The sequence below is a fragment of the Anticarsia gemmatalis genome, chromosome 8 (genome assembly GCF_050436995.1).
Source record: "Anticarsia gemmatalis isolate Benzon Research Colony breed Stoneville strain chromosome 8, ilAntGemm2 primary, whole genome shotgun sequence".
Lineage (NCBI taxonomy): Eukaryota > Metazoa > Arthropoda > Insecta > Lepidoptera > Erebidae > Anticarsia > Anticarsia gemmatalis.
In genome coordinates, this window is record NC_134752.1 from 10,732,881 (window position 1) to 10,747,902 (window position 15,022).

A 15,022-nucleotide genomic window follows, 5' to 3' on the forward strand; every position below is an offset into this window, starting at 1 on the left:
TTTTGAAGAATCGGTTTGGACAATTTTCAAAGTAAGGCCCTTTATATACTGCGACTTTCAGCAGCGATACATAATCGCTGAAGTCGTAAATGGCAACCTTAACCTTACGATTACTAAATACCATTATGTATATGAATAGTTTATACATACGTTGTTCGTGGTTTTCAATGTTATAACCCTTTAGAAAGGGGTTGTTGGTGATGCTGTTGTGCGAATGTACTTTTTTTGTCGTATAATTATTGATCAATTTAGTGTCATAATTGTTCGAGTCACCCGAAAATTCTTTTACATGGCTTATCGTAATTGGCTATAACTGTGAACGTTTTCTTACGAGCCCTTGTAAGTAAGAAGACGTTCAGTTCAAGTACCACTGTATCAATACAAACGTCCGTTCATTGTCGGTGCTTCAAATTACATGCTAAAAATCGGAATGTGTAAAGGGCCTTAGTTGGTCACTGATTCCATCGGTCCATTCGTATAATTTATCGTATTGGCATGTTGCCAGGGCTCATGTATAAGTAATGTGTTGGACTTACATTCATTATGGCCACGTTATAGGTAAGGGGTATAATTACACAGCCACACTGGCCACCGTGGTATTACAGTCACGCGATAATCCTTTACCGCCGTGAAATACCTGCGGTGCACGTGGACCTTTTTATTGGTAGTAATAGGAATTAACGGCTTAAGATTTATGTTATGTAGCTTTTATAGGTAAACTATAGGAGTTTTTAATAAGGTTTCTATGATTAGAAAGTGCATTGCTAATTAATACGAGAGCAGTACTGTGATGCTCTACAATCGGTACTTTAAGTTTCTAGTCGCTAATCGAGAGTTTGACATTTAATATCTACAGCAAATGTAGTTCCTGCGGCGCCCGCTTGAGACGCTGATCAGATTATATAAACATTCTCGATAGTTAGCCGGTTGTCGATAGTAGTAGAATTCTGCTATTATGCCATGGACGGAAAAAACTTACACGTTAAACTACCTTAATTATTAGAAGTGAAACTATTTTACCTGATTTCAAATAATGAAAAACGGGTCAACACAAATATTTTCATCCAGCTCATATACATTTCTCGCCCTATTGTATAAATTATGATAACCATACGGTAATTTTACACGTATCTATGTGTAGTTATTTGTGGGTAGGTATGCCAGTGATAACATTTCATAAATGATTCACATTCGCAAATAGATTTCATCACATAGCATTTCAATTTATTCTGTTATCAGCGCTATTATTACACACCAAAGCGTATAACAATTAATTTCAATTGACCTTTAAATTTTCGGATCATCGCATCGAAATTGTTTATGTTTAATTTTGAATCAGCGACGAAATTATATTATAAAGTGGAGTAATAGCTTAGTAGAGCCTCAATATACCTGATTGGTAGATAGAAAATATTGTTTGTCGACATAATATTAAAAATAAAATTTTAGTTTCCATCAATACACGATTTTACAAAACTAAACTAGGTTTTGTTTTTGAGTTGTCTTCGTTAGAATTTAGAGTCAAAGCCCGAATAAGAATATTTTTAATTTCGTAAACTTTCCCACACTGAAATACACAACATTTAAAATTGGTATTCAAAAATTATAGCAGTTGACAAACTCCGGCAATAAAATGTCTGATAACAACCGATTGCATAGACTGATGAATAGAATCTAAGTTATGTTATGCAACAAAAGCCATGGATGTAAACTACTTTTATTCTGAATGCATCCGGGAACGAACACGCAATGTTTTCAAACACTTTTTGTTGGAAAATGGAAAGGTTTTCAAAAGTTTCCTCTGTATTTCGAGTGTGAAAAATGCAAGCTAAATATTTTGCGAAAGAGATGAAATGATTCTCATAGAAGCCAGCGGTCGTGGAATTTTATCATATTTTTGCGGTTTCCTAATGTTAGTAGTTTTTTGTAGAGTTTTGAAGCAGGGAAATTTCAATTTAAAATGCTCTAAGTGTAGGAAATTTTTAGTTTCCGCCCGGTGTGGGACTAAATATAATTTCATATGTTTGGGAAAAATCTTTTAGCTATATTCTAACTTCTACCGCTTGTTCTATTACTAAAGTTATTTTCATTAGTTTATGTCAAAGTACTGTACGTAAAATAAAACAGGTTTTTAAAATAGTAGAAAATAAAATTAATAAGCAAAAAATCTATTAACACAATATATTATTATGTTTTAAATCATTAGGTATGTGTAGATAGATTAAAAAAATATAAATTCTCATGTCATTCAAAGGGCGCAGATTCTCGTCAGATAACAAAAAAGTCAGTTCTAACAAAAACTGGCATGTGACCTTCAAGGTCAAGTTGAAGGTCACAGTTCTCCCACAGCGTGTATAGTCGTGTTACACATTTATAGCCTCATCCCATGGGCATGATATTCTTACAGTACTGCAATAAACACATTCAGCTTTTATTTCTTTGTTCTTGACGTTCTAGCATGTTAGTACTTATTTGTACGTGCTATGCCATTTTTGGTGTTATTATTGATTATATTGTGATGTTATATTATTTATTATTTGTAGGCATCGGTACATCTACGGAATAAATTTTTATTGACAAATAAATTTATTTGTTTATGATATAAAGGTGGTTCTATGCTAGAGAAGCCGAGCAGGAACGAAGCTTGGGTCCAATACAAATTTATTTGTCGCGGTGGTTCGACGTTTGTAAGTTAGTTCAAACTACACGATTTGTGTTCGACTTCGGCTCCGTTAGTGCTCGGTTTCTGTAGTGTAGACGTACTTTTACTTATTATTTTATCTAACCGAACCACAGAAATAAAATGACTATATAACTTATAAATTCAAATTTGGACAGACGCAAAAAACCTGACCTTTGCAAAAAAAAACAGCAAAAAGATAAAATTTTGCCCCAAATCAGTGTCAGTATTATAATAATTTGTCAAAGAGAAATCTGTCCACGGGGTCGATTAATTGTGACATAGATTAAATTATGGGAACCGCGTCGTTAGCGGTGTGTCAGAGTGAGCCGCGGCCGACTGGGCCGTGCGAAACCGCTGCCAGCGTCAAATAACTTGACACATTGTGATTAATTACTAAACGAGTGAAATTCACGCGGTTATTTCGTATATTAAAGTGACGTGGATGTGGGCATGTTGTGGGGAAATATTCGAGTATACTCGATATTAAACATTGCAATGGACCGAGCATCATCGAGTGTAGTGGGCCGAATACCTAATACTATCGACCACTGACATGCTATCGACATATATTATGTTGAATGAAAAACTGATTAGAGTCTCTAAAGTAATTTGCTGAATCAATTCAGATGGTAAAATGTGCGATTCTGTCACTGCGACCGAACGCGGGCGGTACCGAAACGCGATGCAACGTCGTTGCATCAGTTAAATCGCCGATCGCCGATGCCAAAAAAAGCTCTTGTATTGTAAGCTGTATCATTTGCTCCTTATCGCATATAAGGTCCATAAAAAAGTTGCGTATTAATAAAGTAAAATACTTCTACTCTTTACTTAACTTTAAAATGTTTTATTAATCCGTCTTTCCAATCCATTTGTCTTAAGAAAACTGCAGAATGTATGCAAATGTCTTGTACCTGAGTATACCTAATTTGTGTGGAATGAGTTCAATTGCCTTCCCTCGGGAAATAAGCTGGGGAGCAGACGGCACATTTCTCACTGCTCGTTGCTTTACAACTAGATCTGTAATCGTAGTATCGCTGGAGTTTAGCGTGTACAAACTTCTGCACTTAGCATGTAATTGAAAGTCATTTGCCATTTGTCTGGTTTACATTGTGAAGAGCTAGGTTTTGTTGAGTCAAGTTAAACATACTTGATAGCGCAGTTTGGAACTCTCAGACTATTATACAATAGCCAGTTCTTAGAGTTTTCTTCTACTTAAATATAAAGTGAGAGCTCGATGGCTTATAATTTTTTAAGATTTTTACCAACGGCTATTTTGAACCTTAAAGATAACTCACGGACTCTTACGAACCTTAAAGAGAACTCCTGGACTTGAAATCTTGGTCATCTTAAAGACAAACTCGAAACAAAATCAAAATTTACGAATCGCAAAACTAAATGTTACTTGAAAACAACCACCTCACCATATTTGCACCAATATAATCCAATTAGCGTTTCTCTTTCGTATATTTCCGCTGAACCAATAAAAACACAAACCTTATATTATGTAAAATCGTTTACAATAACAAAACGGCACACAATATTCCCTACCATCGCCTAACAAACCTCTTACCTTAAAAAAATAAACATGTACCTTTCTAAAACGTTTCCAAATATGTAACAATACGTGGAACCTTTTAACGAACAAGTTGGCCAACGGTATTGGATACAATGCGGTTTGTATTGTACTCACAAAGTCAGAAGGACTCTGTAGGGACCGCGTAGGCCTTTAACGAGTTTCAGAAAGCCTTTGCTACCTTAATCTTTACAGATTTTCGGTATAGAAATTGATGGAATGGGAATTTAGTAATTGAACAATAAGTATACAATTCAAATACGATCAATTTTTTTTTAGCTCAAATACAAAAAACGTAACTAAACAAGATTATGAAAATGAAAAGGTTGCTACTTCACATTTTAGTAAATCATTCAAACTTTTCATACCAATTTTAAACCCATTTGTCTTATTTTGTTTATAATATTTGCTTGGTATTTAGTAAAATATGAATGAATGAATGTGTCATTGTAATCACCGCTAATAATATTTTAACATCTTATACATAGTAGATAGAGTGACTACAACTTCGGTTACAATAGTGCTCATTTATTTTAAATACTCTCTGTAAAATTTGAAAACATGTAAAAAATATACGATACAAATAGCCACAATGCTACCAAATTTAAATGTACAACTCTGCATTGTGATATACACAAGTAATTTTACCGAAAAATATTATATTTCGTATATTTTTCGGTAAAATACAGTCAAATGTTATATAAAAATATTGTACAATATATGAATATAATCCATTCAGACGTGAACCATGTCGTTACTGGTCACTGTTGGAGAGTTGTACGTTACAATTCACAACAATTTTATTAGTTTACATACATCCAGTTTATTTTTTAAACTGATTGAACGGTGTTTGTAAAACTGTGATAGCGTTATCTTGATTTAACATATTGTGGTTATAAAAATATATAATCTTTTAAGTATTTATATACGCTACATAAAGAAAAAACTGTTTAACATATCACGTTATGCATTTCAAAGAATGAAAAAGCTGCATTATATTGATCATTTCACAAACTGAAATTTCTCTCAAAGTTATAAAACTCTATATTATGCTCTCTGTAATAAAATAACTATAACGCGAAATCGGCACAATTATTGACCACCTCAAAGTTCCTAAGCCTCTTGTTCATATAATTCTAAATAACATTTTTAATACCAACTTTTCTCGCTTCATTTTCACTGTTCAGTATCCTCTCTAATACAATTAAAAACAAAATGAACGTGAGAATTCATGACGTTTCCCTTATCAAGTCCCCTTCGATTCAATCTAAACTTAATACCATTAAATCCTGCCTCGGAAGCCTCGACCGCTGTGTACTTTGATGTGGAAATGTATTATGAAGATACGTGTCGAATGTATTAGAGTAGAATAACCGATAATGAAAACTAGAGATAAAGTTAAATTCGAAAATATAAATATTTTTTTATTTATTTAAGTCCCCAACCCGCACTTGGCCATCGTGGCGGACTCAAGGCCTAACCCCTCCCTAATTTGGAAGGAGACTCTTGCTTTGCAGTGGGACAGTAATGGGTTAAAAAAAAATCTAATCCGAGGAAAAGTAAGGAGGTAGCCCTCCTCCCGAAAGAAGCTAAGATCCTTCGATCGGGAGGAGACGCTTGCCCAGAATTACAACAGTTATAGGTATACATTATATTTACTCTAAAATTGGTTAGTCCATTTCTATTTATGTTAAGCAAAGTAGTTGTTCTGAATATTAACCACAATATATCTTTATTCAACGTACCTACTATAAATTTTTTATCCCGCCCAGGGCTCGCTTACTCTCATTTCTATGGTAAAGAAAGCTAAATACCAGTTATTTATATACTCGTAGATGATACCTTGTATGAGAATCTGCCTCTTTCAAATTATATTAATCTAATCAAACAGGACATTTTCTACAACTGGAGTGATTATAGTTCAAAAGTGAAAGTTCTCACAAATTAATTAACTATAGACCCTAAAGTTTACATAACTTTGATTAATCTAGCTATTTCTCATTATAGCTACAATATTTCTATAGACTTAAGAAATACATTATTTTGAAATTCATCAAACGAATGAAAAGACTAATTGATTAAAAATGCACTTTTAATTAATTATCACTTACATTTTGTTATCGGAAGTGACCTCACAAATTACTAAATTTCATAAATTTGTTAAAATTTATACTACCCAAAGTACCCCATCAAATATACTATGCTATTTTCCCTATCATAAAACTCAATCAAATTTTGATATTATGTTTGTGTTAATTTGTATTTAGTATCAGAGTAAGAGGAACCTCAAACAGACACTTTTCGACCAGTAGCGCAGTTCTCTACAGTCGTTACTGTCGATTATCCAGAATTTGACATTTAAAATGTACTGCCAAAATAGTTCCTTCGGAGACCGCTAGGCGTGCTGATCAGATTTTGCATTTTTTTTCTATAGCTAGCCGGTTGTCGATAGTCAGCAGATAGGTTATCTGATATTTATTCATAAACTGTGAAACAAGCCTGTTATTTAATTAAATAGGCGTCATTTATACCCAAAATACTAATCAAATTATTTATTCCCAGAGTCTGCAGGCCATGATGAACAGATACAAAATTAAACGGCTAAATGTCAAATTATTTAAACAAATAGCCGGAAATGGAGGCTTCGCGGCACAATTGAATTTATAATGAGCTCTTTAGAGCTATTAGACAAAGATGCTGAATTGTACTGCTGTTATTAATTTTGAGAAAATGTTTTGAATGAGATTCTGTTTAAATTCTGCTGAGGTCTTAGAAATAATTTTGACAATTACAGAATTATGTGTTTAATTATATTATACACAATAATATTGGCAACAATGACTTAAGTCAGAGTTGGAATCTTTTTATATTTTGCTCAATATCTATTCACTGTTCCACCAAAAACTTGAAAAAGTTTCACTCCTTAATCACCATTTTCCTTTGTATTTTCACAAAAATAAATTAAATCATAAATGTCAACGAGAGTCGTATTTTTATCTCCATCAATGTGAAAGAATACTTTAGAACAAATCTTTTCACAATTGAATGAATAACAAAAGAAAATCGTTTTTACATCGAGATAAAAACGGTAACCAATTTCAAAATTAAATAAATCTGTCCGAATAAAAATCGAATGTCCCCATTTGATTGCGTTCAAAAGATTCAAAAAAAGATAAGTTACTAAAATAAATAAAGACAAGCGTCCTTAATTCCATCACTTGGATCGTAGTACTTCAACTAAATTGATTTATAAAGTGTGTTCGGCGGACTGCGATAAAAAAAATGTCTGTAACATAATTTGATTTGGAGCTTCTGAAACTTGACTCAATGACGAGAGATACTCACTGATAAATTGAGTTAGGCCTTTATTTGTAAATAGCCCTTCGGAGTTCGGAGCCCTAGGGCTTACGAACCTTTATCTATACGATCGAGAAGTCTATAGAAAAACGAACAATGAACAACGAGAACTCGATGACCGGTTAGTAAATTATGTTACAATATTTTCTTTAATTTATTGTATTATTCTAGAATAATTTATGGACGTCTAATAGCAATAATATCTAAGGATTTTTTTTTTATTAATTGGAACATCAATGATTTCATTACAGTAATAAAATATAGCAACAACAAAGACAATTTTTTTTATTTACCGAATGCATAAAACAAGTAAAGAAAAGAAACTCACAAAATATTACAAAACGACCTTTTCATCGCGACTTAAAATAAAAACGGAATCCTATAGAGGCTATACGATCAACATTGACCTCAGAGGCGATTTGTTCTTGTAAATAAAAGTACCCATTCTACCCACGAGACCGCTCTGAGCGAATCCTTTTGGCAGAAAAATCAACCGAACAATAAGAGGCAACCATCCTCAATATCTATTTGGAAGAGGCAATAAAAAAATTCTTGGCTTCGCTTCTCGACCATTTCTCTCGATCTTCGAAGGGCAAGCAAATATTTGTCGTGTATAGCGATATACCGGGTAATGCGGCCGTATGGACCCTTGTATAAACGATAGATATGGTTATATTCACTACTAGCCATGAAAATTCTGTGTACTGATTCCGTTTTATGGGTATGGTCCTTTTTGAGGTATTTTAGATGCTTTGCTTGCCTTTTTAAAAACAAGAGTGCCTTTACTTTATTTATTTATCTTTCTGGGTAATTGTTTGATCTTTCACGATGTGCAGCGACTATTTTTAAGTTAATTGTTAAATGAAATGATAGTGTCAAGGGTCTAATACGTCATTTGTTATTATAAAACTACCAACATTTGACATTAATTCCCTCACTACAAACCCGTACCTTTTGTAACGATTTATTTTTGTTATATTTAACAGATTATGATATATGTTTTTGCTATATGGATTGCACCCACATTCTGAATCATCTGGGTTCAGGCACGTGCATGGGATTTCCCAAGTAGCAAATATTTCCCGGTATTAGAACAGATTCAGTTCCAAGAAGGATGTGTGAATTATTTAACGTATCTAATGGAGTTGTTGACACTAATTCGACCATGAATATTAATTACTTCTTGTCTTGTCATCCTACAAATGAAAAGGCTGTTAAATAGATAAGTTTAGCAATAAAAGATTTAATCCTTTTTAGCTGGAAATCTTTTTACACGTGTCGTGTTTTAATAGGCAGATATTTATTGTATGAGTACGAATACAATATATTGCAACGTATGGCTTAGTGGTTATTTTACATGGCACCGTTGACTACTATCCCAAGGTGTGCTAGCGGTTCAAAGCCCTTTACTAAATCCTTTAAGAGATGGCCCAGGAACCTATATTGGTACTGATCGCGATCAAGGATACGTGCAACGCTTACCATTATTTGTTTATTGATACAGCCGACTCAGCGATAAAATAAATAACTTTAATTAAAATATCATCAATTTATATTATGTAATCTCATCCATTTCTCCTCACAAATTGCAAAAAATTAAAACCCACAACCTTTACAGTTCACTGGATACCGAAATATCGCAGTAATTTTAAAGTTTCCACATTCAATACGGGAAATTGGAAAGATAATTGTAAAATATGACAACGCCTGCACTGCGCTTTGCCGCTTGTTTTTTCGATGACGATGCAGATGCCACGGAAACGAATACTGAAGTATATTTCACAACTAAATGAAATCTGCCGCAGTGTTGTATAAGCGGTGTCGTATATATAAATATTAAAATATAAAAATTAAACTGCGTATGACTTTTTACTTTTAAAGTAATTTGCATTGTTGGGGTTACACAATATTAAGAGTAAATTTTCCGACTTTCAGATTTGTGTCTCAGTCTCGACTTTCAGATAGGGTATCTAATAGATAAAGTCACTGAATAATAATAAAATCTGACAAATTTTCTCTTGTTAACTAACCATTACACAAACTGAAGTGGCCGAGCCGGCCGTAACTATAAATGGCCGGTTTGGCCACTTTATCCCCAATTAGGTTACTTAATACAATCATTACTAGTAGCCGTACATTATGGTTTTAAAGGAAAAAACGACATTTTTAACAGACGGAATAATGTTCATATAACATCATACAAGTCGTATACCACAAAATAAACAAAAAGACCGATTTCAAAATCTCTATTCTTTTGTTACAGACGTAACGCAAAGTCAGATGCTATGCCGCGGTGCTGGGCACAAAGTGTGCGGTCTGCGTGCGCATGCGCCGCGGATCTCGTTCACTAGTAAAGATGAGCCGGACCCTCATGAGATCCGGCGCAAGAGTGCCAGTAGCCGACTGGGCAGTTCACCGAGGACCAGCATCGCTAGCGAGGATCGAGCTGATGGGATTGCACTTAGGTAAGTCTTATTATAAACTATATTTACTTGGAATGATTTTGCGTATTGATACAAGATGCGTATAGCGTGTACGGTTCAACTGAAATGCATTTTTAAGGTATGCTTAAAGTTTCTTGGCTGCAATTTCGTCCTGTTTAACGCGTTGTCTACACCGTTAATGTGTCCTTAAGAATATCTGCGGAAATCTGTCTATATTATAAAAAAATCCTCTGCGTGATTTTCTTGTGGTCAATCTGTATAATCACCATTCACCTATGTTCCTATAGGACATAATTAAAAGCAATTCTAATCGTAACAAACGAACTTTATTACAAAATAATTGCCACCTACGACTACTTAAAACCATTGTTTGACAAGACAACACAAAGGAGCAATATCACCCTTAACACGTATTAAACTACAAAATCAATTAACTCAACGAACGTACACGAGTCTCAAAGTTAACAGTTACAATTTACTTCCGTGTATCTGTTTGATCTTTGATCGTATCGTTTAATTGATTGTCAATGAGTGTAAGTTATTGTGCTTTGCATGTTCAGTGTTAATTTGTTACAAAGTACACACATACATTCCACGTCTGATAAACCCGTAGTTGGCAAAGGTGAATGAAATTCAGCCGATATAATTGGGTAAGCTACGAAGAAAACAATACAAGAAACAAATTCAAATTTAAAATCAAGCTTTTGTGATAATTTTAGATTACTACATAGTAATAGCAAAATCTTTTCCCCAGTGTACGAATTAATAGAGACATATACCGTAAAATCATCGAAGCGGTATACTTATGAGCATTTTAATATAAAATCAATGTTATCCCAAGATCCAACCCCTACGCCTTAACCGAGTTTCCCATACAATTTTATATTTGCGAAATTACCATAAGTCCCTTTGTAACGTTAGCTATGAAATAAAATTTGCTTTTGTAAGACCATATCTACATTATTTTAATCCCGCGTTCGTTCCAATCCTTTTTCTCATGTTTACTGACTTAGAAACTAGACGGTTGAGGTTGGTACACGCTTATTTGAAGTTTTATATAATATAAATATTCTGTATAGAAATGTTGAAAAGTTATGTTCGAAGACTTGAGAGCCTTGTTATGTTGCAATGACGTGCGCTTGTCATTTTATATTATTACGTTTGAAAAATAAGAAATTCTACGAGTTTTCGGAGTTAAATTATTCTATCATTCACTTACGGTCATGTATTTAAATGTGCCTGAATACATTATCCTTTACGATCTACATGAATACGAAATTATTACATAAAATAGGGCTTCAATAGGCAGATAAGAAGTGTAAAAACTACAGCTTCGTTTTTGAAAGAAACGTACCATGTGATTTTTTAATTGTCAAAGATATATAATGTTGATTTATGCAATGTACTTTAGCTTATAACTACATAATTACTTATCTTATTATAATTACTAAAGATGCAACATTTTCTGCATCTTTATAATCACATTACTTCACTCTGACACAATTTTTCAATCGTGTAACAATCTCTCACAATCCTAGCGACTATTATAACAAAATACTTCTTCACAATGTCTCTACATCAAGCCTCGTCTTGTACCTAGTATTTCAGCCTTGTATGTAACACCTACAATATGTAGTATTTATTGTACATATACGTACGTTCGTTAAGCCAGTTGACACGGTCTAGCGCAGCTGACAATTCACTTGACTTCTCGCTTTGCGGCAGACGCTATGGTAGCCATTTTGAATGTTAGTTTCTTCTTTTTTTACTAAATGGTGTCCGCGTGTGCAGCTAGTGTTTGGTTTTTTTATTGTACGACTTTTTTGCTTTTAATTGATATAGGTTTATGTTGTTATATGAATGCTCTTTAATTTAAGATTTTGATCGATAATATTGTAAAAAACTTAATTATATTCCAGTCCAATTTATATTGTAATACGATTTTCTAAGAAATAAGAGTAATACGTATTACATAATGAGCCACTACGAGTCGCCAACCCTTAGTAATAAAACATTAAATAAACACTATTTGGAGCTAAAAAATGTAGTTCTAAAATTTAAAATATCTTTATCATTTTAAAATCCAGCGTTTAGTTTTTATCCATTCGCATTCCATTTTACTGGGAAGTCTCAAAAGGACTGTCAACCATCTGAAAGTGAATTAATTACTAATGGGTCCTTAATAACAAATTGGTTTAAATGTTTGGGTTGAGATTTCCCCAATTCGATTCCCAAGTCGACGTTTACAAAGTACTATACGTATAAAAGTAGGTATGTATAATTAATCGTTAAACGAAGAGTTTGGGAATTCGTAAAACGTCGATCGTTGAAGTTGTGGGTGCTTTAATGCGTTGAAATATGTTTACAAGACCATTAGAGGTGGCATATTTATGCTCAATTAAATTGTTTAGTAATCATTACTTGAATAATTGATTTCAAGTTTTTGGAGCTAGTAATTTCTATAAATTATTAGTAATGTCATTTCATGGTAAGAAAAAATTTCATTGAAATACTAAGAATAATTTCATTTATAATGTTTCATTCATTGTCATTTAATTGAATAAAGGGGTAGGCAAAATACTTACCTTTTAACACAAACCATTGTTCACCTTTTTTACTAACTACCCTACTACATTTTCAAAGAAAACAAGTAAGATTACTTTAAAATTCTCCGTACCAAGACATCTTCAGCGTGAATGTAATTGATTCAAATCGCATTCACTCCAGTCGGTGGCCCGGCTCGCCTCCGAGCCAAGAGATGTGATCTCTCTTACATATTACTGAGGCTCATAGCTTAAACGGTTGACAGAAATGCCACTGGGAAATACTCAACGCCACTGCAACACCTACTATATAATTTTAACTTTAGCACTATCAAAATAAGGTCCATATCAGCTTGGTGTAACGAACTGTAACTCGAAGCAGGATGTCGGTAATAGTACCGCGCAGGGTATTCAAATCTTCGTGCCACCCGTGCCCCGACAGAAAATCCAGATCAATTTATATTGGTCCTATTTTCTATTTACATAAACAAACCATTTTAGTGTGATCCCCACCTGAGTAGGAAGAAAGTCTTTCATTACACCTCGTGCCGCGGAAACGCATAGGAATTGTATAATATAATATACTTTGAACCTTATACTGTAGATAAGAGGATTGAATATTGTCGAGCAGCTTTCAGTGAAATGTTTCTGTTACTATGATGGAGCCTTTTTTATATACTTTTGGCAGAAATACAGCTTTTTGCATCACGAGTAAAAGATTACTTGCCCTTTTTCTATGTTCCTGTGGCGAATACTAAACTGCTAAAGTGTCGGGAAAAAAGTATAACTAGTTTTTCCACGTCCTATCGATGAAATATCTGCGAGTATTTTTGGCGATAGATTGTCGAATAGCCAATAACTTTGGCATCACGTGCAGCGCGTTCCATTTCCGCACTGAATAGCGTTTCTCGGTTTCTTTTCCGTTTCATCCCGCGGGCTATAGGATGAAACCAACGTTTAGTGGATGAAACTCTTTATAAAGTGTCCTTTAATCTGTAAATGATTGGTTAAAAGCAACCGCCGAGATCAATGACGACAACTAAAAGGACCTCAAAAGAAAAGTAAATTTATCGTTGTAAGTAATATAAGGCCCTCAAGGAGTAGATGAATGTTCGTAGTATCTGTAAAATCAAATTTTATTAACCACTAACTGTCCCACTGATCGGCAAAGATCTCCTCCCGAACGAGAGAGAGGTGAGGGTTTGCGTCTTGGCCAAAACTGGTCCCACAAAACTGGCCAAGTGAGAGTTCAGGACTTTACATACCAGAAATATGTTAAAGAACTTGTAAGCGTGCAAAGTTTCATCACGACACTTTCTTATACAGACAGAGCGAGTGATAAAATTATTTGCTACACTCAAGTGTGCCTCAGGTTGAACCGTCGATCTAATTAGAAATCTATCTTTTTACAGTTATTCTTACGTGTGATAATCTAATATAGAATGACGTAGTTGTTTACCGCAGGTCCACGTGTAATCCATATGTTATTACGTAAGGCTTGGAGAGGTGCTCACTGCGCTCTGTTTCACATATGTATGATACAAGTGTTACATATTCATTACTGACGGCACCTTGTCTAGTTTGAAGTTCATTCATTACCTGGAAATGATAGGGGAATAAGTACATGTCAACTGTGTGGTAATATTTTGATAAGATTGACTTTGGCGGATCATCAAGTAAAAGACTTTGAAATAACTTTTCGGTTCGGTAAAGATGTGAAAGCGAACGCGTTTTTGTTGATTATTGATTTTGTTGTTGATTTTATTTATTTTGAAATAATGCAAAAAGAACCCACACTTTAGTAATGACGCTTTTAACAAGATTTTATGCAATCGATTCAACATATTTTTCCGGATTTAATGCAATTAGTTTTACACCTTTATTTCGATTAATGTCTTGCTATAAATTACGCTATCATATAAAAGAATATGGAATAGTCTGTATAAAATTACGATTCCAGAATTTCCCAACAGTATGTGGGCACATTATAGGCAACGTATGGCTTATCGCCTTATCAGCTGTCACTACGGACCCAGCCAACAAGAAATCCTGCAAGAGTTAAAATCCCGCCAGCCATCCATCATTTCTTTTATACATAAATCAACATATTTGAGGAGGAAAATGATCGATCTAGAATATTTTTGGAAATGTCTCCGTAAAATTATTATTCAGAACCAAATCTAGGACAGGATACAATTTTGCTGTAGCAATTTTTTGATTTTGTTTGATTTTTCTTTACCCTTTATTTTGTTTGAATGAGAGTTCTAATTCTTGTCGTATTTTATTTCAATTCTTAAATATTTCTGTCTGCCTTCATTAGGTTATTTTAGGTCAATCAAAACCCACCTTCAGTCAATGCTTTATAATTATTTATACAATCGCAGAAAGAATTGTCCTATTCGGTTCAAAACACGACTTTACT

The 15,022-nt window shown here is 33.9% G+C and overlaps 1 protein-coding gene across 1 annotated transcript in view; it reads left to right on the forward strand.

Moving 5' to 3' along the window:
- Window positions 1-15,022, forward strand: part of LOC142974909 (uncharacterized) — a 196,029-nt gene that overhangs the window by 123,444 nt on the left and 57,563 nt on the right. The window contains exon 4 of the mRNA XM_076117479.1: window positions 9,877-10,078. Coding sequence (XP_075973594.1) covers window positions 9,877-10,078 — 202 coding nt within the window. The remainder of the gene's footprint in view (window positions 1-9,876; window positions 10,079-15,022) is intronic.